The sequence below is a fragment of the Nelumbo nucifera genome, chromosome 6 (assembly GCF_055504915.1).
Source record: "Nelumbo nucifera cultivar China Antique chromosome 6, China Antique-T2T, whole genome shotgun sequence".
In the NCBI taxonomy this organism is placed as follows: Eukaryota; Viridiplantae; Streptophyta; class Magnoliopsida; order Proteales; family Nelumbonaceae; genus Nelumbo; species Nelumbo nucifera.
This window is the reverse complement of record NC_142654.1, coordinates 38,679,074-38,704,495: the sequence shown is the minus strand read 5'-3', so window position 1 is coordinate 38,704,495 and position 25,422 is coordinate 38,679,074. Positions and strand designations below refer to the sequence as shown.

At 36.3% G+C, this 25,422-nt stretch overlaps 1 protein-coding gene across 9 annotated transcripts; it reads left to right on the top strand.

Moving 5' to 3' along the window:
- The first annotated feature begins 1,725 nt into the window (after positions 1-1,725).
- Positions 1,726-20,029, top strand: LOC104586389 (Mitochondrial substrate carrier family protein). Of its 9 annotated transcripts, none has more exons than XR_016077623.1 (11): positions 1,726-1,864; positions 2,111-2,262; positions 2,419-3,722; positions 3,892-4,010; positions 4,108-4,232; positions 11,473-11,572; positions 11,765-11,839; positions 12,063-12,146; positions 18,000-18,085; positions 18,980-19,323; positions 19,467-20,029. XR_016077623.1 is itself a non-coding variant. In XM_088890265.1 (9 exons), exons 3-9 carry the CDS (start codon positions 2,483-2,485, stop codon positions 13,762-13,764), a joined length of 2,769 nt encoding a protein of 922 aa, XP_088746391.1. In that variant the 5' UTR covers positions 1,726-1,864; positions 2,200-2,262; positions 2,419-2,482; the 3' UTR covers positions 13,765-13,903. The 9 variants fall into 9 exon arrangements, 7 of the variants coding, with proteins under 7 accessions (XP_088746391.1, XP_088746390.1, XP_088746389.1 ...); XR_016077622.1 differs by having other exon boundaries at positions 2,409-3,722; XM_088890265.1 differs by lacking the exons at positions 18,000-18,085; positions 18,980-19,323; positions 19,467-20,029 and adding an exon at positions 12,739-13,903 and having other exon boundaries at positions 2,200-2,262.
- Positions 20,030-25,422: the final 5,393 nt, after the last annotated feature.

Genomic DNA, 25,422 nt, shown 5'->3' with positions numbered 1-25,422 from the left:
CAAAATATTTTAAAAAGCCATGATGAATTAATAAATAACAATATTTATTAATTTTTGGTAATTTACTAACTGTATTTATTAACTTTTGGTAATAAGACTATTTAATACTCATTGAATATGGGTTGGATTAGATATTGACCGTATTTAACTATTTATGAATTGATATGGATATTTTAGATGAGAGAGAATAGATATAGATTGGGGGGAGAGATTTTAGGAATTGATTGGAGAGTGTGGTAACATGATAAGTTCCTAATGGCTTAGAGGAGATACTTTAGGAGAGAGATTCTAGGAATATTTTTAGGTAATTGGGTTGGGAATGATGAAATGGCTTAATGGGAGTGGTGAGAAGGGGAGAGGGGAGAGAGAGAGAGAGAGAGAGTAAAAGAGAATGCAGGGTGGAGGTAATGGAGCAAGGAGAGGTATGTTGACATGGACCATCTTGCTATATATATATATTTAAAATAATTAAAATATTTTTGGTGATTCATATGCATATTATTTAAATTATTTATATAATTTAAATATTTATGTACTTAAAAAACTTTATTTCCGAAAAAAATACACTTTGACCTATCAAAATCCCCTCCCCATGAATGTTGACGAAAACCCACTGAATTTGAATCCATATATTTAATTACCTACAACAATTAATTCGATTGAATTTGAATTGAAATATTCAAATATTTAATCAAATTTAAATCAAAATGTTTTAACATTCAGTTATCCAATTTTCTAATTGAATTTGAATTCGAATATTACTTGATTGGACAATTTATAAGGATCAGATGGTTGGATAGTGGATGGGCATCCAATCTGTTTATGTAAAGGGAGAATCTGGGCCTTGCTACAACAAAAAGGGAAAATTTCACTTTAGTACCTTAAACTTTGGGGGTAGTGCCAAGTTAGTACCCAAACTTTCAAATGTGTCATTGTAGTACCTAAACTTTAAAAAAGTGTCAAGTTGGTCATTACCGTTAACCGATCGCTAGTTATCTATTGAAAATGTCAAAACTATCCTTTAAAAGAAGACATTGCTCATTATCTTCTACCTTGAGACTGAACCGATTATCTTTAAAGAAAAATAGAGAAAAAACATGAAATATGATAGAGGGAAACAATAACTGAAAGTAAAAAAAATAACTAGACAAGAATGCGTTTCAGATCTAAGGTAGAAGACAATGACTTCATTAGTCTAGAATCTCAAATACCTCAACCAGTTCAATCTCAAGGTAGAAGACAATGAACAATGTCTTCTTTTGAAGGGTAGTTTTGACATTTTCAATAAATAACTTACTGTCTATTAACGGTAGGGATCAACTTGATACTTTTTGAAAGTTTAGTGACATATTTGAAAATTTGGATATTAACTTGACACTTTCCCAAAGTCTAGGGTATTAAAGTGGGATTTTTAAGAGAAGGAAATACGGGGGTATCTAGACCCAGATTCTCCCTTTACATAAACGGATCGGATGCCCATCCATCATCCAACCATCCGATCCTTATAAGCTGTCCAATCAAATAATATTCGGGTTTAAATTCAATTAGAGGATTGGATAATCGAATGTTAAAACATTTTAATTTAAATTTGATTAAATATTCGAATATTTCAATTCAATTTTATTCAAATTCAACCGCATCTCGGATCGGATCCCGCACTCTGTGACTCCATCGGCAGCAGTACAGCATATGCCCTGGGATATTACCCTCCAGTCCTCCTAAGTCCAAATGTGCTTCACGCAGAAAAAAAGTCCACAAGTGGCTTCCTGGATTTCCAAATAAGGCTGAAACCCTTGCAAATCCTTGGATCTCGGTTCCGTGCGTTTTCTGTTTACATAATACGAAAGCAATTCATCTTCACAAGGTTCGAACTCTGTAACGACTTAAATCCCTTTTCTTACTTGCTTTAGAGTTCAGACTTTGTTTTTGTTACAGCCTTCTTTTACAAACCCCCACCCCCAGCAAGCAACATTGAAGAAATAAATGCTACTGTTTGTTCACAACGGATTCTGCTACCATTAGTTTTGTTGGATTTGGTGATAGTCTTTGAATTGATTTCTTGCTCTACATTTTCTTTTTTTTTTTTCCTATGATATCTTGGCGTGAATAGGGTTCTGAGTATTATCTGAGTTGTGCTATGGGAAGTATCTCTGTCCTCGAGGGGTGCCTCATTTTTTAAATTTCGGTATCGTTAATCAGATTGTTGCATCTTCCTGATATCAGAGAAGAGCGGATGAAATAACAATTAAGGGAAGTAAGCGGGTAAGTGGGTGTCCATTTTTGTTTGGCATTCTATTCTTTATACCTAATTTTCTGGCTTCAGCCACACCAACCGTTCGCAATTCTGACAAGTTTGTCACCGAACTTTGCACTTCACAACTATGACGATGTGATTTGTTATATCTAAGCTTAATGCAGATATTCTGTGGTCTAGCTACTGCTGTTGTAGCTGCTTAGCAAGTTCTTGAAGTCTTTGAGAGAAATGGCCGCCTGTAGTCGATCGTCCGGTAGTGATCAACCTTCTATCAAGTATATGTGGACTAAGCCTGGGGCAGCATCTTTTGAGCTTTCTGATTTTGATCAAGAGGGAAATGTCTCCAAACTATCTGGTTCTTATAGACAACATAGTAAACTATCCGAACCAAAGACTTCTGAAATACTGAGCACAGCTGAATTTGTGTCTGCAGTTGGCAGATTATGGAATTGGGCTAACCGTCCTCTTTCTGTTTTTCAACCTAAAACAAATGCAAAATACACTGATTATGGTTACCAGAAACAGAATATGCTATGTTATTCGGGTGCAGAAGCAAATGGAAAAGCTTCTATTTCTGCTGATACCAAATGCTTCTGCACTGATGTGATGGATGACAGTTATTTCCCACAGGTGGTAAATTCAGAATTTGAGTGTTTGAAAGTAACCCAGAAGATTTCACTGTTTGATCCTTGCAATGGACATCGTTCTCATTTGTCTTTTGGAAGATATCTACAGACCAGTGATTCCCAGTTACCTGTGGAGTCATGGAAAGGGAAGGGGCTCATAAGTGTAGGTATTTCATATAATCTGGGAGAAATATATGGATGGATACGTCAAATTCCTTTTCTTGGACCAAAGTCTTCTGTGAATGCCATCCATAGCAAGAACAATAAAGAGGATCAAGGCTGTATTTCTGGAGGTACTATCACTCCAGTTGGCATTTTCACCAGGGAGAGTTCTGATTATAGTACTTGTGTAACCAAACGTGAAGATTCTTTATTGGTTGAGAATGCGGCATCTGAACATCATGCACAGATGCCTGTTAACTCTCTTTATTCAGATTATCATTTCGATCTTGTTTCAAATATAGAGGCAAACTCTGTTGTACCAAGGACTTCAAGTTCCAATCTTTACTTGGACTACCATACTGACTTGCCATCTTTGAGTAATTGTATATTTGAAGAATGCAAACACACATCAGATGATGAGGAAATGCTCAAGAATGGAAAAAGACAAGTCAAAGAGCTTGTCCTTGAGCATGGACATACAACAGAGCTTCGCTCATCAGTACAGAATAAATCTGGTTTTGCCCTTGGAAAGAAAAGACATGCTTTTGCGGGTGCATTGGCTGGGACATGTGTTAGCCTCTGTCTGCATCCTGTTGATACTGTTAAAACTGTCATTCAATCTCGTTACATGTATGAGAAGTCTATTGGTCACATTGTCAGATCTATTATATCTGAAAGAGGTAAATATCATACAAAAGATGCAATTTTAGGTTATGGTACATATGGGAATCTTTAGTCAATTTTCAATTGATTTTCCCCCAAGTATTCTCTCTTTTTCTGGACTTAATCTGCCTGAACTATGGCGATTGGTTTTTGGGCTTCTGGAAATTGATGGCATTTTGTTTCCAGGTGTAACAGGATTCTATCGTGGAATTGCAAGCAACATTGCTTGTTCAGCACCTATCTCTGCAGTTTATACCTTCACATATGAATCGGTTAAGGGAGCTCTGCTTCCCATCTTGTCTAAGGTGAGCTAATGGAACTTGAACAATGGTTTACTAATCAGTTCTTGCTCTATCAAGCATAGAACTTGTTTGTACTAATTCTCACTTATTTTTCCTGCAGGAATATTATTCTATTGCACATTGTACAGCAGGTGGTTGTGCCAGCATAGCCACTTCATTTATTTTTACTCCTAGTGAACGCATAAAGCAGCAGATGCAAATTGGTTCTCATTATCAAAGTTGCTGGTGTGAGCTCTCTGTTCTTCTGTTTGACAACCTCATTGACATAAAATTATCTAGTTCTTCGTTGGCAGTATATTTGGTATCAAATTTATATATAACTACATTTATTGAATGGAATGATGCCATTATGCCATTTTATTTATTGAGATGAAGGCCACTTCATATTTTTATTTCTGATATACTTGCATGACCCATTTTTCAAAAATAAATAAATTGAAACATGGCCTTAGTTCCTCATAATCTGCAGCCCGAACCTCTATCCCTTTGTAGGACTATTGCATCTTTAATTTTTTGTTTTTTAAGGATTATGCATTTTAGTGTCACTGATCTTTCATATATGTTTTATTTGTAAATACATTGCTTATTGAATTGTGAAAATTTTCACAAATTATCAACCCTTTCTCATTTTTTACCAGTTAAATCACTTGGCTGGGCTGGTTCAAAACATTAGTTATACTTCAATACAAGTTATATTGGAGAAAACAATATTTGAACACAACCTAATATACAAATTCAGAGGTGAACGTGTTGATTTTCTAAGTAGAAGCCATCTAAGATCTTGCACTTGGCACTATTGAATAAAAGAATTTAAGTACTTGTTTTGTTGAGGTTAAACTAGAAAGTATAGGAGTAAGGTCCTCTTAGGTGGCAATGTTTGACCCAATGAGTGGCGTTATTTGTTAACTAGAAATGGCCATTCTATAAGACAGTTGTAAAGCCAGCTATGTTGTATAGTGGAGTTTTAGGCAGTCAAGAAACAAGATGTCCAGAAAATGAAAGTGGTAGAATGCGAATGCTAAGATGGATGAGTGGAAAAACTAGAAAGGATAGGATTAGGAACGAAGTTATCCATAGGAACTTAGGAGTAGCTCCAGTAGTTGATAAAATGAGATAGTGTAGACTAAGATTGTGCATAGAAGACCATCAACTGCGCTAGTTGGAAAAAGTGATTTATTACACATTGAAGGGGCTAGAAGAGATTGGGGTAGACAAAAAAAGACATGGGTAGAAGTAGTAAGAAATGATTTAAGCACTATTAATTTAGTAGAAATCCATTGAATTAAAAATCTGCAAAGAAAAGAAGAGTTTCTTGTGGAAGAAGAGAAAGAGAAGAGAAGAAGTTGAGAAAGAAAGAGAGCAAATCAGATCTGGCTGCCCTCTCTATTAGTATTTATACTTTAATTAAAAGAGAGTACAATAACCAATATGCCCTCATAGGGCGGTTAACACATGAAATTGCATAAAAAACTTAAAAACATCACTCCAAAGGGTCCTAACAAGAGTGTTGTGGTCCTCATTTCCTATCTAAACAAGTAATAAACAAAAACAACTAACAAATCTACACAAAATACTCAACACTCTCCCTCAAGTTGGGAGTAAATGTCACACATTCCCAACTTGTGTAGGTCATTTTCAAGCTTGTTCTTTGCAACCCCTTTGGTGAAGACATCAGCTAACTGTAATTCAGAGGAGACATAAGGCAAACAGACTTCTCTAGTTATCACCCTTTCTCATATGAAGTGTCTATCAACTTCAATGTGCTTTGTCTTATCATGCTGAACTAGATTGTGGGCAATATTCATTGCAGCTTGGTTGTCACAATATAACATCATGGGCTCTTCTGCATCTATCCCAATTTCACTCAGCAAGGATCTAAACCAAAGTAACTATGAAACATCATGGGCATAGATCCATATTTGGCCTCTACACTTGACCTAGCCACCATTGGTTGCTTTACCCTTCCATGAAACCAGATTTCCTCCCACAAAGGTGCATAGCCCTGATATGGATCTCATGTCCTCTAGACAACCTGCCCAATCTGCATCTGTATAGGATTTCGATTTCAAATTCCCATGAACTGAGAATAGAATTCCTCTACTAGGATGCTTCTTCAGGTATGCAAGTATTATATCAATGGCTTCTCAGTGCTAAACTCAAGGAGCATGCATATACTGGTTCACAACACTAACAACATAGGAAATGTCTTGGTGTGTCATACATACATATAGTAGTTAACCTACCAACCTCGGATATTTCCCAACATCCTTAACTAACTCACCATCCAAAGCATTAATCTTGTACCTGTAGTTTAGGTCAATAGGAGATTAGGAGTATCGGTTGGTTTAGCTTTTAACTTCCCAGTTTCTTGTAGTAGGCCCAACACATACTTCCTTTGAGAGATGAATATCCCATGTTTGGATCTTGCAACCTTAATCCCCAAAAAATATTTTAGTTCACTTGGATCCTTAATCTCAAATTCCTGTTATAGTGACTTCTTGAGTGCATCAATCTCCCTCAAATCATTCCCTATAACAATTATATCATCCACATACACAATCAGTATTGACACAAGTGCATCCCTCCTCTTCACAAAGAGAGTGTGATCTGATTGGGTCTGTGCGTATCCAAAACGGATCAATGCCCCCCTAAACTTGTTAAACCACGCCTTAAGTGATTGTTTCAAACCATATAATGACCTTTTTAGCCCGCAAGCTTTTCCCCCACCAACATTCTCATAGAAATTGGGTAGAAGGTCCATATATATCTCATCTTGCAACTCACCATTAAGAAATGCATTTTTAACATCAAGCTAGAAGAGCGACCAAGAATAAGTAGTTGCTAGAGACGAGGATCTGAACTGAGCTCATCTTAGCTATTGGTCCAAAGGTCTCTAATCTAAATAATCTATACCATAGGTTTGTGTATACCCTTTTGTAACCAACCTTGCCTTGTACCTCTCTATGCTATCATCAGCCTTGTACTTTATAATAAACACCCATCTACATCCAATGGTCCCCTTTTCTTCAAGAAGACCAACTATCTTTCATGCTTGGTTCTTAATCAAAGTCTCCATTTCTTTTATCATAACTGTTCTTGCCTCAGGTTTGAAAAGAGCCTCGTTAATCCTAGGTATAGACACAATCTAGGGAAGAAAGGAAGGCACAATAGGAAGGTGATAGGACACTATAGGAGAGATGGTGTGAAATGCAATGGGATATACACTTTCTCTTTCCCTTGCGGAGGTAATGGGAAGATCAAGATCAATTGTAACATTAGTGTTGGGTAGAAAAACATCATCAATGGGTCATAGGCAATAACAGGCACAAGATAAATAATACCTAGAATTGTATTAGCCGAACCTAAAATCTCGGGTGGACCAATGTAGAGCGGTGCAGGTTCTTTTACTAGAGCATGTATGGAGTCAACCCTCTTGCACTAGCGTTGAAAGAATTGTGAGGCAAGCCATAGTGGATCCAACAACAATACATACCCCTTTTAGGTTTAAGCATACCCAAGAAAAACACATTTCTTGGCCTTAGGATCCAACTTCCTACGATGAAGACCAAGAATGTGAACAAAACAAACACACCCAAAAACTCTCAAAGGTATATGAAATATCTCCCCATCTAGAAAAAGAAGACCGAATGGCACCTTAAACCCCAAGATGCGTGAGGTACACGGTTAATCAGGTACATAGCCATGAGAACTGCATCTCTCCAAAAATGAATAGGAACTTAAGCGCATATCATAAGACTCCTTGTCACCTCCACAATGTGTCTATTTTTCCTCTCTACTACCCCATTTTGTTGCGGTGTATAAGCACTACTCTGATGAATCACCCCATGCTTCAAAAAATGTGGTCAAATCCTTCTCAAAATATTCTCTAGCATTGTCTGAACTGAAGACCCCAAACTATGTGAGAACCATCTGGTAGAACTGTCACACCAAAATAGGTACTCTATCATATGATCTCATCAAAATATTCTCTAGCATTGTTTGATCTAAAGACCTTAGTCTTCACTCCAAACTGTGTGAAAACCATCTGGTAGAACTATCACACCAAAATAGGTACTCCATCATATGATCTCATCAAATATATCCAAGAATACTGAGTGTAATCATCTACAAACAAAAGAAAATAATGGTAACCACCCATGGAAGAAATATGATAAGGCCCCCATACATCAATGCGAACAATATCAAAGGAAGAACTTCTATTACTTGGTTTAAAAGAACGTGTACAATGCTTTTCCAACTAACAACTTTCACACTCTAAACTAGATAATTGAACGAACTCAAACAACTTTGGAAACAAACATCTTAATGAACTGAAAGAAAGATGACACAAACGATTATGCTAGAGCATAATCTGATTTACTGTCTCTGATCCACTACTACTGCTACTAACATGGTGGTTCTGATGTCTCAGAATCTCATCTAGAAGGTAGACTCGATTCACCTCACGACCACCCTCAATCGTCTTCTTTGACTCCAGATCCTACAAAACACAATTACCAGGAAGGAAAGCTACTAGATAGTTCAGTATTTTTGTTAGACTACTCACAGAAAGAAAATTAGTATGAAGTCTAGGAACATATAGGAAGAGGACAAAGCAATGCCATTAGTCACCCTAACTATCTCTTTCCTAGCAATGGGAATATGGGAACCATCTGCTGTAGAGACTTTATCTCTACTAGAGTGCAACTGGTAGGAACAGAAAAGGGTAGACATATTGATCTTATGCTTATATGCTCCCAAGTCTATAATTTAGGGAGGTCCCTCCTTACCCAAGGTGGATGCATAATTTACAACCGCATATGAAGTACCTATATGAGCAAAGTAGTGTGATTGGCTCCTGGATTTCCTACACTCTATTGCTTGCTTAAAGAACTAGAACCAATCGAATTCTTCTTACTCATAAGCTGTTCATACTTCTCCAATTCAATTCTAACTGTTGCCACTACAATGGACTCCAAGTTAGCTTGGATAAGAGGTCCCGAAGAGTCTCTAGTAATTGCCACGTTTGCATTTTCCTTTTTGTTCTTGACTTAAGCTGGTATAAGATGTGGATGAAGCTTCCAAGAGGTGTCTCTAGTATGCTTAGGCTTCTTTTAGTAGTCATACACCAGGCCTTTCTTATTTTCCTTCCTGATCTCTTTGCTCCCCCTATCTCCATTTGGCTTAGGTTTGATTGTACCATAGCCGCCTGGTTGACCCCAAACTGTCTCAACATTACATTCCTCCTACTTTCCTCTCCAAACACAAAGGCATAGGCTTGAGAAAGAGTTATTTTTTCTTTGGAAATGATATGTTGCTTGGCAATATCAATTTCGGGTTTAGTCCATCTAAAAAAATCAGACTCTATTCTTCTCCACCAACTTTTGATAGGCTGTTGCATCATTCTTACTCTTTAAAACCACAATCTCTAAGTGATCTATCTCTTGGCAAAGTGTTTTCAGCGTAGAAAAATACATAGCAAGTGGTCTATCTCCTTGTTTTGTATTAATCATCTGATTCCTTAATTGATATGCTCTAGCTACATTCTGTTTCTAGGAATATGTCTTAGTCACTTCATCCCAAATCTCCTTTGCAGTATTAACCCACAAAATTTTTTACCAATGTCAGGTAACATAGAATTACACAACCAAGACATCACTATGTAATTCTCCTGTACCCATTGGGAGGAATCTGTATCCGGTTTCTTCTCCTCCCTAGTGATGTACCCCAATTTCCTAGGAGCACCAATGCCATCTTGGCTGATTTTTCCCATTCTAAATAATTTGTTCCATCCAATTTTGTTGTGGTAATAATCCCAAACCCAAAAGGATTACTGGTACTTCCTACTCAATACTCCAACCCTCCATTTCAACTTCAAACAATTCAAAAACAAAAAATAACCAGGTAGATAGCCTCCAAGATCAGATCGATGTCACACACTAGGGTAAAAGACCTTTTTGGAGGAAGAAAAACCTACCCAGAGAGAAATCCCTCTTCTCCCACCTTCTCCCACTGGAGAGAAAAGTGAATCAATCTCTCTAGAAGGCTCAGAAACTGCTAGAAACTAAATCACCCCCTATAGAAAACCTAGAGAAGTCCAGAAAAGTCTAAGCACTCAATACCAGGTCAAAAATGAAGAGTCCAACTTGACTAGGACTCTTCCTCGCATCCTAGTTCTTCTTGATTTGATGCCAAAATACAGATTACCCTCTTGATAACTGAAACCCACCAAAAAATCCAAGAACTGGGCAGTCTGAAGTAGATCAATCAACCCTTTACCTTCTCATGCAATTGGCTGGTCTAGGACTGCATGGACGAACTCCAGGAAACCTTAGTCTTCCTCTAATATCAAGTAGAAATCTGTTGAATTAAAAATCTGCAAAGAAAAGAAGAGTTTCTTGTAGAAGAAGAAAAAGAGAAGAGAAGAAGTTGAGAAAGAAAGAGAGAGCAAATCAGATCAGGCCACCCTCTCCATTAGTATTTACACTTTAATTAAAAAGAGGGTACAATGACTAATATGCCCTTATAGGGCGGCTAACACATAAAACTGCATAAAAGACTTAAAAACATCACTCCAAAAGGGCCCCAACAAGAGTGTTGTGGTCCCCACTTCCTATCTAAACAAATAATAAACAAAAACAACTAATAAATCTGCACAAAATCCTCAACAAATTTAACAGTGGATATGGCTTTAAATAGAATGGATTGGTGAAACAGGATTCATGTAGCTGACCCATATAGTTGCTGAAGGCTAGCACCGGGTGCAAAATCATGGAGAAAGGGTTCAAGAATCATAAGAATGCACATGGTAGGGAGAAATTTGGATATTGTGAAAAAGAGCTTTGTTAGTAAGCCAACACCAGATCTGTGCAATAAAAAACCAGAAAATGCCAAAAGGAGACTAGGGTGTACCTCTTGAATAACATCCAATAACTTGGACTACAAATTACAAGCATGTTGAAAGATAGTCTTGAGGTTAGCTGGTTAGTTGTGCCATAACTATCAGAAACCTGATAGCAATGCCCATATCTTTGCACTCACCATTCATAAACAAAAATTCATTATAAATGTCTTAAATATGGGGAATTTCTGATAAAATGTCAAAAATGGTACCAATGAAGCCGAGAAAAATAAATTAAGTACATTTTCAATTCTTGATGCATGTCTAGCCCAGTGAAGTAAATCGAATATATTTAGATGTACTATGCATAGTTTGGAGAGCATGACACCATATATATACATGTTTAAACTATGCAAATTTGTTTTACTTGTAATGAATTTGTTTCAACTCTGGTTTTCAGGACTTGAGTTGTGCTTTCTTTGTTCAGTTATAAGCATATGGATATTATGTTTTAGATGTTTCTTTGTCCTGTTATGGTTTGAGTTTTGCAATTTTTTTATAAAGATGTATATGGTATGGGTTTCCAATCCATATGAGATATTTTAAGTGAAATTTCTTTTGCAGGAGTGCTTTGGTTGGAATTCTTGAAAGAGGTGGCTTGCGCTCACTTTATGCTGGGTGGGGTGCTGTTCTTTGCCGGAATATTCCACACTCTATCATCAAGGTAAGGACTATGATGTCCTTTTAGACAAATAAGTTTACTTTTCTATCTTGTAACAAGGTAACTATTTGAGATAACTTGTATTCTCCAGAGTTAATTTCTTTTCAACCTACTGCTTCTGTTTGACCAGTTCTTTTTCCTTGGTGAACAATTGTTTGTTGGGGGAATGTTGTTATCATTTTTTTCTCTCTGCAGTTTTACACCTATGAAAGCTTAAAGCAATTATTCTCATCATCAGACTCTAATGCCCATCCAACTACATTTCAAACGGTTTGCTTTTCTCTGTCCTTTTACATCAGATTCCATGTCTTGATTTTTTGGTCACATGACAACCTATAAAAGTAGTGTTTTGTATATAGTCTTCACAATAATTAGATATAGCTGATTGATAGCAATACCGCAATTATCAATAAATTCACTAGTCCTGTTTTGCTACTAAATCTTATACATCATATGCATTGAATCTGTTCTCATGATTTTTACATTCCTGCAGCTAATTTGTGGGGGGCTAGCTGGATCTACTGCAGCATTTTTTACAACTCCTTTTGATGTTGTGAAGACAAGATTACAAACACAGGTGTGTAGTTTACATATATGGGTTCTTAGTAGCCATGTCACAGGCCATTTAATGAACTTCATTTATTCTAGATTATATTAGCACATGCCAACTATATTTGCACTTGCCCTTAAGAGTACCATCTGCTGGAAAACGTGGGGTTACTGGTTCAGATCTGAATTGTATATATTCCTAGGATTGTGGAAGGATTGATTTAGAAAGTTTTTCTTTCTATTTCTTTCTTTCTATTTTTTCTTCTTTCTATTTTCTATTCTTTCTATTTTTCTTTCTATTTATTGCAACAACTTACTGTATAAATATGCCAATTGGCAATAGAATGAAACATATCAGTATTCTACCATTCCAAAACATGGTATCATAGCTCTAGGTTTGCCAACCTTGAGATTTTTTTTCCGGCCTTCATTGCCAGTTTTTTGTGTTTTTCTCTTCTGGCCTTTAGTGTTGATCTGTAACCAGAAGTGTTCCTTTATTCTCCTTTCCTGCTGGCCTTATTTTTCCTCCATTAACAATGTCTGACATGACTGCAACAAGTGCTCCCGTCCAAATCGATGAAGGAGCAACAAATTCTCATCCTCACATTGGTGATTTGCAGAATATTCAAGCAACATATAGATTGAATGGCCAGAATTACTTGAAGTGGTCACAACTAGTGTGTACCTATTTGAAGGGAAAAGGAAAAATTAGTCACCTCCTTGGAACAGGACCAAGGTTGGGGGAGCCAAATTTTGATGCTTGGGACGAAGAGGACTCCATGATTATGTCATGGTTGTGGAGTTCAATGACACTCGAGATCAGTGATACTTGTATGTTTCTTCCCTCTGCAAAGGCTATTTGGGATGCTGTCCGACAAACCTATTCCAAAGCCCATGACGCTGCTCGTGTCTATGAGGTCAAAGTGAAGACTGTGGCGGCCAAACAAGGGAGCAGGAGTGTTACAGAGTATGCAAATCTACTGCAAAATTTATGGCACGAGCTTGATCATTATCGGGTTCTTGAGACAAAGTGCGCAGATGATGCTATGATCTTGAAGAATTTTATTGAAAGAGATAGGGTGTATGATTTTTTGGTCGAATTGAATGCTGAATTTGATCAGGTTCGAATACAAATTCTTGGCAAAGAAGAAGTGCCTCCATTGAATGAAGTCATAGCCCTTGTCAGAACTGAGGAAAGCCGCCGTGGAATCATGCTTGAGCCTAAAGATCCCGAAAGCTCAGCCATGGTGGCAAGGGGAGGAAGTTACAGTGGTTCAAAGGGTGAGAACAATCACAACTTGGCTCGTGACACAACCACCCATGACTCTAACGATAACCTCTGGTGCACCTATTGTAAGAAGCCCAGACACACGAAAGATCGGTGCTGGAAACTTCATGGGAAACCTCCCATATCCAGCAAGGAATGGGGAAATCGAGGAGTTTCAAAAGGAGTTCAACAGGCCCATAATGTCCCCACAACCCCACAACAAGAATACTCAAGTCAGGGACCATTTAATGATGAAGAAATTGAAAGGCTAAGGTGCTTCCTGAAATCCTTGAAACCAGGAAGTGGTTCTACCTCTCTTGCTCTCTCAGGTGAGTCTTTATCTCTAGGATTACATGCCTCGGCTAGTGTTTTTCCATGAATTCTTGATTCTGGAGCTACTGACCACATGACACCCTCTTCACTACATTTTCTCACCTATACACCCTGTCCTAGTAATAGAAAAATTTCTGTTGCTGATGGTTCTTTCACCACAGTGGCAGGGATTGGGAATATTCAAATTACTCCATTCGTATTACTTAAAAATGTGCTTCATATTCCTAAGTTATCCACTAGCCTTATCTCTATACATAAACTCACCCAGGATGTGAACTGCAATGTTGTGTTCTTCCCCTCTTACTGTGTATTTCAGGACCAGATTTCGGGGAAGAAGATTGGATTTTCTAAGGAAAGAGATGGACTCTACTACCTTGAAGCAACCATCAAATCATCTCACACTGTTATGCATGTCACACACGAGTCATTCTTATCTACCTCCAATAAAGATTTAATTTGGCGTCATCATTTCCGTTTTGGTAATCCTTCATTTCCTCTTTTAAAAACAATGCTTCATTGTTTAAAGGAATTGATGTTGAAACCTTTCATTGTGATGTTTGTGAACTTGCTAAGCACAAAAGGGTTTCTTTCCCAATCAGCAATAAAAGATCTTCAACTCCTTTTTATTTGATCCATTCGGATATATGGGGCCCTTCTCAAATTCCCAACATTACTGGTTCCAGATGGTTCGTCACCTTTATTGATGATTGTACTAGGGTCACATGGATTTTTCTTCTTAAGTCTAAATCTGATGTGGGTACGATTCTTCTCAACTTTCATTACATGGTCCAAACTTAGTTTGGTGTGAGAATTAAAAGGTTTCGATCTGATAATGCTACAGATTATTTTAATCAGAATTTGTCCCCATTTATTCAGAAAGAAGGCATTGTGCATGAATCCTTCTGTGTTAACACTCCCCAACAGAATGGGGTAGCTGAGAGAAAAAAATGGCCATCTTTTGCAAACCACCCGAGCCTTTCTCTTTCAAAATCAGGTGCCAAAACAATATTGGGGGGAAGCTGTCCTTACTGCTGCCTACACCATAAATAGACTACCATCTAAAGTTCTTGAGAACCGAAGCCCAATACAAGTCCTTTCTCAATTTTACCCTGATATTCGAGCCTCAAATAATCTCACACCAAGAATTTTTGGCTGCACTGCCTTTGTTTATGTCCATAATAAGGGAAAATTAGACCCACGAGCAATCAGGTGTGTCTTCTTGGGATATTTCCCAACTCAGAAAGGTTATAAATGTTATCATCCAGCCACCAGAAAATTCTACACCTCCATCGATGTCACATTTGAGGAAGGAAAATCTTTTTTCACTCAACCTTATCTTCAGGGGGAGACCTCATTATTGGAAGATAGGCCTCAGATCTACTCTCCCTAGATGTATTACCCTCCTCACAAACATTCAATCGTCAAGAATCACATCCCTCTGAGTCACATTCCCGAGTCTCAACAAGAGTCAAACAACCCGACCACTGAACCAAATTCGAACACTGTTAACCCCACGAATGATGTGCATGATAATGTGAGATATATGTAGGTTTACTCTAGGAGGAAAAATCCAGATCCTCAACCTGTGCAAGTCCAAGATTCAACTCCTAATCCTAGAACTGAGGGATGCTCAGAACCTGAACCTACACCTTCACAGTCTGAGTATGAGTATGACCTACCTATTGCATTGAGAAAAGGAACCAGAGAATGTACCAAACACCCATTGTACCCTTTAGCCAAATATGTATCATTCCAAAGATTCTCTAAATCCCATAAAAGTTTTCTAGCCAGCCTTAACACCATTCCAATTCCTAATACTCTAGCCGAGGCACTTTCTAATAAGGAGTGGAAAAAAGCCATGAGAGTGGAAATGGAGGCATTAGAAAAAAACAATACATGGGAAGTTGTGGATCTACCAAGAAACAAGAAGACGGTAGGTTGTAAATGGGTGTTCACAATTAAGTACAAATCTGATGGGTCATTAGAAAGGTACAAAGCACGCTTGGTAGCCAAGGGATATACACAGATTTATGGGGTAGATTATCAGGAGACTTTTGCCCCAGTAGCTAAAATGAATACAGTAAGGGTGTTACTGTCGTTGGCTGCTAACTATAATTGGGATTTGCAACAGTTTGATGTAAAAAATGCGTTTCTCCATGGTGATCTAGAAGAGGAGATATACATGGACATTCCACCGGGTTTTGGAGAAGGCATTAAAGGGAACAAAGTTTGTCGGTTGAAGAAAGCACTATACGGTCTCAAACAATCTCCGAGAGCATGGTTTGGAAGGTTTACGAAGGTAATGCTGAGTACAGGTTACAAGCAAAGTCAAGGTGACCACACATTGTTTATCAAACACACAGCCTCAGGGAGAGTTACTGCACTATTAGTCTATGTGGATGATATAATCGTTACTGGGAATGATAAAAAGGAGAAGGAAGCATTGAAAAACTGCCTTGTCAGAGAATTTGAGATAAAAGACTTGGGGAGACTAAAGTATTTTCTCGGAATTGAAGTTGCACATTCTAAACAAGACATCTTTGTCTCTCAACAAAAGTATGTTGTTGATCTTTTGAGAGAAACAGAAAATATGGCATGTAAACCAGCTTCCACGCCTATAGATCCCAATCATAAACTTGGAGAAGCCAACGAGAATGCAAGTGTAGACAAGGAGATGTTTCAAAGACTAGTTGGAAAACTCATTTATCTTGCACATATACGACCGAATATTGCATATGCTGTAAGTGTAATAAGTCAGTTTATGCATAATCCTAAAGAAGTTCATCTGCAGGCTGCTCATCGAATTCTACACTATTTGAAAGCCAATCCAGGAAAAGGAATTTTATTCAGAAGAAATGGAGGACTGGCTCTTGAAGCATATACAGATGCCAATTATGCAGGATCTCCAGTAGATAGACGGTCCACTTCTGGTTACTGTACCTTCTTAGGAGGAAACTTAGTCACTTGGAGGAGTAAAAAGCAAAATGTAGTGGCTCGGTTAAGTGCAGAGGCAGAATTCAGGGCTATGGCACAAGGAGTGTGTGAATTACTCTGGTTGAAGATAATTTTAGAAGACCTGAAGATTCCACGAGAAGAGCCTATGAAACTATATTGTGACAACAAGTCAGCCATCAATATTGCTCACAATCCTGTTCAACATGACAGGACGAAGCACATCAAAATTGACCGACACTTTATAAAAGAGAAACTGGACAACAAGTTGATTTGCACTCCCTATGTGTCTACAAAAGGACAACTGGCCGATGTACTTACTAAAGGGCTCAATAGTACAGACTTTCGGAGAATTATAGCCAAGTTGAGAATGGAGGATCTCTATTCACCAGCTTGAGGGGGAGTGTTGGAAAACGTGGGGTTACTGGTTCAGATCTGAATTGTATATATTCCTAGGATTGTGGAAGGATTGATTTAGAAAGTTTTTCTTTCTATTTTTGTACTCTTTCTATTTTCTTTTCTTTCTATTTATTGCAGCAGCTTACTGTATAAATATGCCAATTGGCAATAGAATGAAGCATATCAGTATTCTACCATTCCAAAACACCATCAAATACCTTTTTTTTTATCAATAACTGAAATGGACTCATTTTATTTAAAAACAAGGAAGTACAAGGATGAAAACAGAGAGAGAAAAACTCTAGCTCTCCCTTAATTAGAAACATGATTACAACAATGCCCAAACAAGTTGATTCTCTTTTCTTTTGTAATTACATTTCTAAACTTTTTATCTTGTGATTATAATAGATGCCTAACTGTCTTAACCATTTTTTTAAGTGCTTAATGGATGCTTGGGATGCCATATTGAAGGTAAAACTTGATCATTGTGTGCTAGATTCTTTAATACAATGCACTGGCTGTGTTAGGGAGTTAGAAAGGTTAAGCTTATCTCTGGTTGTACTTGAAAATATGGCTGGCTTTAGTGTAAAGGTACTGAATCCAAGTAGCTGGACAAAGCTTCCAGTGGAGTTGGTTTGGTTGTGTCATCTGTAAACAACCTCAAAATCATGGTGCAACCAAGGTTGACAGAAATATGAATCCCCCCCCCCCCCCCCCCCTAAAAGAAAAAAAAAAAGCAAAAAGAAAAGTGAAGCATATAAAGCAACATAGTATTTCTTGTCATGCAACAAGTATCTGTTAATTGAAATGGTTATTAATTTAAGTGTTGGCAGTAAAGCAGTTTCTTTCCTTATTTTTACATTTTTAGTACTAACATCTATAGCATAGATTTTTTTGGTAATCTTAGTAAAAATTTATGTTATCAAGCAGATTCCTGGTTCTTCCAGACAATATGATGGTGTATTTTGCACCCTTAAAGAAATAGCCAGGCATGAAGGCTTTAGAGGTCTCTACAGGTAATGTATGGCTATTCCTTTCTTGTTCTAAAATAGTAGATGATGTACTGAATCTAGTTGAGTATCTGGAGCATCTAAACACATAGGTTTATATCTTAAAGCTTGCCACGTTTTTGTATTTCCATGAAGCCTTAAATTTTTTAATAGTTCTCTTTTCATTAACATTTTCAATGTTTAATTATATGTCAAGTTTATCTTTTTACTGTTACAAGAAGTAAGTTCAACTTGTCTGGCAGGCCCAGTAAGTTCAGTTTCTGTACCTCTGATGAGTTAGTTTGGAAGGAGAATGTCCTGAATGTAGTGTTGCATGGACTCTCCTAAATGGATGAAGTGTCTGTGTCAGACATGCATTGGACTCTGGCACTCCATGGATTCTTTGAGGACACTTCTGTATGACATTTTTCTCCTTGCTTATAACATAAAAGGGCAGCCTAGTGCACAAGGCTCCCACCATTGTGGGGTGGATTTTTCTCCTTTTCTATAGATGTGTCAACGAGTCCTTGTTTCTTCATCTTACTAAGTCAGAATCTTGGACACATCTTGAGATCTTGGTTGGATTTTAAAACACTAGTTAGATTTGTATATTCTTGTATATTAAGTTTTCCTTTTCTTTTTATTAAGTGGCTCCTTCATAATGGGTACTAGCCTCATGTTGTGCCTTGTCTCTCAGGCTTTATTAATCCCTTGCTTGTTTTTTTTCACTTTTAAACCTTTCTTTTGTTTAGTTTGTTAGGCTAGCACAACATAGGTTCCTAGCCAAGTGATTTGTTTTTCTTTTCCTTTTTTTGTATTGTGATCCTTTGTTCCTCTGATCCCCCACAACAACAATGATTGTAGACTCTTACTATGTCACAATGTCTTTTGATTAATAGCTATCCTTATGTTTGTGATCAGGGGATTGACTCCAAGATTGGTTATGTATATTTCTCAAGGAGCAATATTTTTTGCATCATATGAGTTTTTTAAAAGTATCTTAACATTGGAGATACGGCAATTACGTGCTGAGACAATCAGAAATGAACAAAATTTAGATAATGAGCTGACATCACCATCATTGCATTCATGATGAGTCGAGAACAAGGCGATTATCATTTTCTTTGGAGGGCATGGACTCAAAGAAATGGGAGAGCTGCTTCAGAATGATCCTGGAGACCCATCAGTTGGAAAGTGGCAAACCAACTGGTTTGAGCAAATCGGAAGTGGAATACACTGCAGGATGCTTCTCGGCTTACAATATGGTAGTTCTCATCCGTTGTTTATACATTTCCAAAAGTAACAAGAATTTACTATTAACTTTTTCCACACAAGCAATTATGCGTCCCGTAGATTTACTTCTGACCACATATTCAGATCAGTCAATTAACTTCTCTGTGCTCTGTAGGATTTGGTGCTCTTTATTCATACGATATGTTGCTGGAATGCTAATCCTCGTGGTAAATATGCTCTCTTTAGAAGCTTGGCAGCAGCTCGTCAAGGTAGCACTGATGGATTTGTAAGCATTAAAGCACCTCTTTGATGACCTGATTTATAAGAGTTGAAGCAACCCGTTTGACGACCTGTTTGTGGTTGAGGTTTCACTTTCAAAGACCAGAGTGGTCACATGGAGAGGATGGTGATAATCGTTCTCGTTGATGGTCATTCATATATATTTTTTTCTGTTTATTCTTGTGTTCTTTGGTTTCTTTTCTGTTTTTCTTGTAAATAGAAGTTGCATACAGTTTGTTAGCTCAATAGTTCCACTTGAAGGTTTGAACAAGCGCAAAGTGTGTTCTATATTTCCCCAGTTTTGCTAGCTGAGGATCGGTGCCCATTAACTTGTTAATAACCACCATGTTTTCATTCCTGATGTATTATTTAGATGTTTATTGTGGATAATTTGGTGATTCTTTTTATGTTGCAATGACTGGCTGTTACTAATATAAAGGGATTGAACTCTAAAATAAATCATCCAGAATTTTGTTCTTGTTTTTTTTTTTTTTATCAGCAAAGGAGAATTTAGTTATTTATTAAGCTGAAAAAAGTTTTTGTTCTTGGGTATGTTGAAAGTAGAAAATAGAAAGAATTAAACATCTGTAATTATTTCCAATACCATTTGATAATTGGAGCCTTCTCTGAATAGAGGGCCGAATGTAAAGCGAAAAGAAGGCAACTTCAATATCAAAAGGTTGATCAAATTGAGATAAAATGCGTATACTAGGGTAAACTAATAAGCACAATGGTAGTGGAAATGTGGAATTAAAATTAATGGTCAAAAGATACCCCAAGCTAACCACTTCAACTTGGACCAATCATCCAACCTAAAAAATTGAAAAGGTGGTAACGCATAGAATTAGATCAAGGAGGTAAAACTAAAGAAACGAATCTGTTGTGCTCTGTGACATATTTACACAAATGAGACTAGAAGAAAATGTTATAAGATGGCTATAAGAATAGCATATCTGCATCAGACAATCAAGAAACAGTACGTTCAAAAAAGTAATTCTTGTTAAGATGAGAATGTTGAAAACTAGAAATGGATGGGTGACAAGACCAGAGGAGGTAACTCTAAGTGATAAAAATTAAAATGAGGAAAAGTCAATTGATATAGTTTGGTCATGTGCAAACAACCAATGACTGGACCGGACCATCAGACAGTTTTGAAAAAGGAACCACTTGGATTTCCAATTTGCTCCTTCAAAATATTCTCAAGGAGACAAGGACAAGTTCTATGAGAAGGGATTAAAGTATTAAACTTTAGTTGCATTGCACGTTATCAAGAGAATTGTAAACAAGAAGCTTCACAACTTTTCATTGATAATGAGATGGATGACTTGATAAGGGCCCTATTTGGGTAGGGTGTCAATCGACCGGTTTTAGATTGTCAAATTGGATTTGGACAGTCCATTATAATTATTTGATTGGACCAATCTAAAATAAATTGGTCCATATTCTTATTGGTCTAAATTGGATTTAAACCAAATTTCCAATAATCCGATCATAAGGCCAAACCCATGTCCAATTTGAAACCGATCAAAACTGAAGTCGGCATAACATCACTTTTATAAAAGTTAGGGCTGTTCACGGGTCAGGTTGGATCGATTTACTGAGATTTTTCCAACCGACCCGACCTGATCGGGTTACCTAAAATTGAAACCAAAACCAACCATGTATTAAGCAAAACCGACTTAGTCGGTTTGAGTCGGGTTGGACCAGTTTGGGTCGGTTTTGGCTCTAAGTTCAACCATGCTTGAGAGTCAAATTGTATTAGAGATTGTGCTTGAGTTGAGGGGCTAAGGGGGGCGGACTAAGTTAGAATAGAAGTTATCAAGAAAATAGAAAGTCAAACTATATTAGAGAAAGAAGACTGAAATTTGTATATTTTAAGAAACCTTCTAATATAAGCAAAAAAGGACACCTAATTATTATTGTAGTTGGTTGCCTATTTGGTGTAAAAGACCATAGAAACTAGGATCCTTTGATTCTTTTCTTTAAATTTTTCCAAAAAAATTCATTGTCTAGTTGTCTTACAATACTTGCCATTAATGTCATTCCTAACTAAAAGACTAGAAATTAAGTTAGGTTGTAATTAGGATAGAGACAACTTAGTTAAGTAGGAACTAAGTGGGTTGTAACCACTAACTAGGAACTAACTACTAACTACTAAGTTGGTTCGCTTCGAATCGGTCCGGGTTGGTCGGTTTGGTTGGGTTGGGTCTTCTTATGAACAACCCTAATAAAAGTACTTTTACGTACAAAAGCACTTTTACAAAGTAATTTTATGAAAAGTACTTTTACAAAAGTGCTTTTACGAAAGCACTTTTATAGAAATAGCTTTATAAAAGCATTTTTACAAAAACACTTTTATAAAAGTACTTTTACACAAAAGCACTTTTATGAAATCACTTTTACAAAAGAACTTTTATGGAAGTACTTTTATAAAAGCATTTTTACGGAAGTACTTTTATAAAGGTACTTTTACGAAAGCAATTTTATGGAAGCACTTCTATAAAAGCACCTTTAGAAAAGTCCTTTTATGGAAGAACTTTTACAAAAACACTTTTATGAAAGCACTTTTATAAAAAGCACTTTTATGAAAACTTTTACAAAAGAACTTTTACAAAAGCACCTTTATGAAAGTCCTTTTATAAAAGCACTTCTACGAAAGTACTTTTACGAAAGCATTTTACAAAAGCATTTTTATAAAAGAACTTATACAAAAGTAGTTTTACAGAATTACTTTTACAAAAGCACTTCTACAAAAATACTTACATATATACTTTTACAAAAGCACTTATGTACAAAAGTGCTTTTATAAAAGCACTTCTACAAAGTACTTTCATAAAAGTGCATTTGTAAAAGCACTTACGCAAAAGTATTTTTATCAAAGTACTTTTAAAAAGTGCTTTCTCAATGCCAAAAGGGTATATTTTTGTAATTTTCAGATTTTCTTCATTTTAATATATTTTTGTAATTTTTTATATAATTTTTGATATTTCATTCAGTTTGGATTGGATCCAATTCAGTTCATTTACATTTTAATGGATTGGGTTGGATTTGATTTATATTGGATTTGGACTGGATTGGGTCTAGTCCATTTGTAAGTGGACTCACATTGGACTGGATTGGGTTGGACCACATCCAACCCAATTGACACCTCTATACTTGGGGGCACATTTCAACCAAAATAATGTGACACAAAATGGCTAGTTCGAAGGGATTTCTATTGGATTACTTTATTTGTAAAATTCACTATTCCTTTGCTACTTAGATTTTAGATTTTAAAATATAACTTTATATATATGCAAATATTAATATTTTCTTTCTTTGCTACTTTTTTTTTGCAAGTTGAGTCTTTAGCTACCAAGTGGATGGAGACAAAGTGGATCAAATGTTTGAACGGAGTCAATTGACCAAAATTTTTTATGTTGATTTTAATATGTATAAAAACACTTGCAATTTGTCATACTTTTTGAATAAAGGGATGTATAAAAAAAATGTATACAAGATGCATTCTATTGATTTCATAATATAATGTATTTTATTTAAAAAATTGTGTGCAAGTTTCATGTGGTGTATGAATAAGTATTAAATATAGGAAATAATATATGCATTCAGCCATGAACATTATACAAACTGTAGTTATATGCTACCTTTAGCTACGATTTTCTCATCAAACCTTAGCTGTAGCTTAATCAACAATTAAGTTTTTAGCCGTGGACATTGTACAAACTGTGGCTATATGTTCCCTTTAGTTACGGTTTTTTGACAAAACCATGGTAATAAATTGATCAGCAATTGAGTTTTTAGCCACAAACATAGTATAAACCATATTCTTATGTTTCATTTATCTACGGTTGTTTGAGAAAACCGTAGCTATAGATTGATCCACAATTGAGTCTTTAGCCATGAATAATGCACAAATTGTGGCTATATGAAACCTTTAGCTACATTTTTTTTTTCAGAAAAACATGACTATAAGTTTATTAAAATTGCTTTTTTAGCTATGGACATAGGTCAACCCGTTGCTTATATGTGGTTTTTAGCTACGGTTTTATCTATAGTTATAGGTACAGTTCATGCTCATTTTTGCCTTTAGCTACGAACTAAAACCATAGCTAAAAGTCACTTGTAGCTATGGATCATACCATCCGTAACTATAGGTTATAGCCACCGCAACATAGGGTATGGTCCCATCCATAACAAAACCGTAGTTATAGGTCTATAGCTATGGTTTTCCTGACTTTCAACTACGGTTTTGTCTAGCTAAAGGTCATTTTCTTGTTGTGGGATAAAGAAAACAAGGGCTAGTAGTTTGGAATGATCTAAGGATAACAATTTACCAAAAAGCATGATTCTTGATGGAAAACAATGGTGGGATAAGGTCATGTAGTTGATCCCAAACAGTTGGTATTAATGCCTAAGTTCGGTTGAATTGACTTATAATACTGATCATCTTTATATCTACCCCAAATGCCAGATACTCTATACAAATAAAGAAACATAACCATGGTTTTGGTTAACAAATTAATTGGCCCTTGCTAAGTATATTCTTGCAGTTAATACACGATTTATCATTGCCCTATCAATTTAGGTTGTTTGGTACCATTGCCACTTCTACTTACAAGTTTTGTGTTGGTCAATACAAGTTTTTGAGAAATTGTTTTGCTACATTACATCAGATAACCACTTACACTAAAAAAATATAGGCATTGAATTAGGTGTTGGCATTTATGGTAGAAACATCAAATTTGACATGTCCTAAAGCAGTGGCAATGGTACTCAATGTGGTATTGATAATTCAAAGCATTTGTGGTATAAAAAAATATATTCTCATAAAATTTGTATTGACCAACCTAAAACATTGCAATTAGAAGTGAAAATGGTGTCAAATACAACCTTAATGAGTAGTTTTAAATATTCAAAGTCTACAGGTGAAAACTACATGAGTAATACTATTTAAGCAGGCCAAATTCTTTATGAAATACAAGACAGAAGGTTGCCTAAACAAATATTCACAAGGTAAACATGAAATATTCAAACTACCCTTGGCCCTTGCAATGTTCAGAAAAGCACAACCAATCATTATCTGAGCCAGATGTCAAATATTTAGTTTCAGTTCCAAGAATATTTGGCTTTTTATCAACTATGCCATTTTGGAAAAAGCACATATGCACATAAGAAAAGGTGCATTTGAGTTATTCATAATATTATCATTCCATTTCCAAAGGTTATCTTGAAATTCTTTGCCTTAGGAAAATAAAGAATCATAATATCCTTGTAGTAGCAAAATCAAAATTATATCTTTATTCAGCTAGCTCTGGCATTAATGCCCATTACAAATAGATTTTAACCACATTACACTATATGGCTTTCAGGTATTATAGAAAACAATTAACTTCTATAACATCTCTAGGCTTCTTTTCATGAGTGTTCCCATATTCTGTTTTACAACCGACACAATGGATTCTAACCCTTATGGATGATCAAGAAAATTTGAGATCAAGACCGTTTAATATAAATTGAGATTATCTTCCATCAAGTCACAAATTGACAAGAGGGAAGATAAGATACAGCTTTTTGGCATTTCTAAGACCTATACATTTAGTTTAGAATTTCCAAGTGTGCCACCAACAATACATATTAATAAAGTAAGTTAGCCCCCAATATTTCATGGTAATGTTGAATCTTGAAGTATTTATAAGCTAAGCTACCGATGGATTCAAAGATATCTAGAACATTTTCTCATTCTTCTTTTTTTCTTGAATAGAAACACCCAATCATTTTTAATGGTGGATATAAGGGAGGAAGGGAGAGGAAATACTTTAACTTTCACCAACCAGTCAGCATCTCTCATTTTT

Bases quoted from the DNA above. Each gene is read 5' to 3' on its own strand.
- LOC104586389 (XM_088890265.1), top strand. From the start codon at position 2,483: ATGGCCGCCTGTAGTCGATCGTCCGGTAGTGATCAACCTTCTATCAAG. The intron at 3,723-3,891 runs GTAAATATCATA...TTTTGTTTCCAG, and splicing joins ATCTATTATATCTGAAAGAG to GTGTAACAGGATTCTATCGT. The intron at 12,147-12,738 runs GTGTGTAGTTTA...GGTGATTTGCAG, and splicing joins AGACAAGATTACAAACACAG to AATATTCAAGCAACATATAG.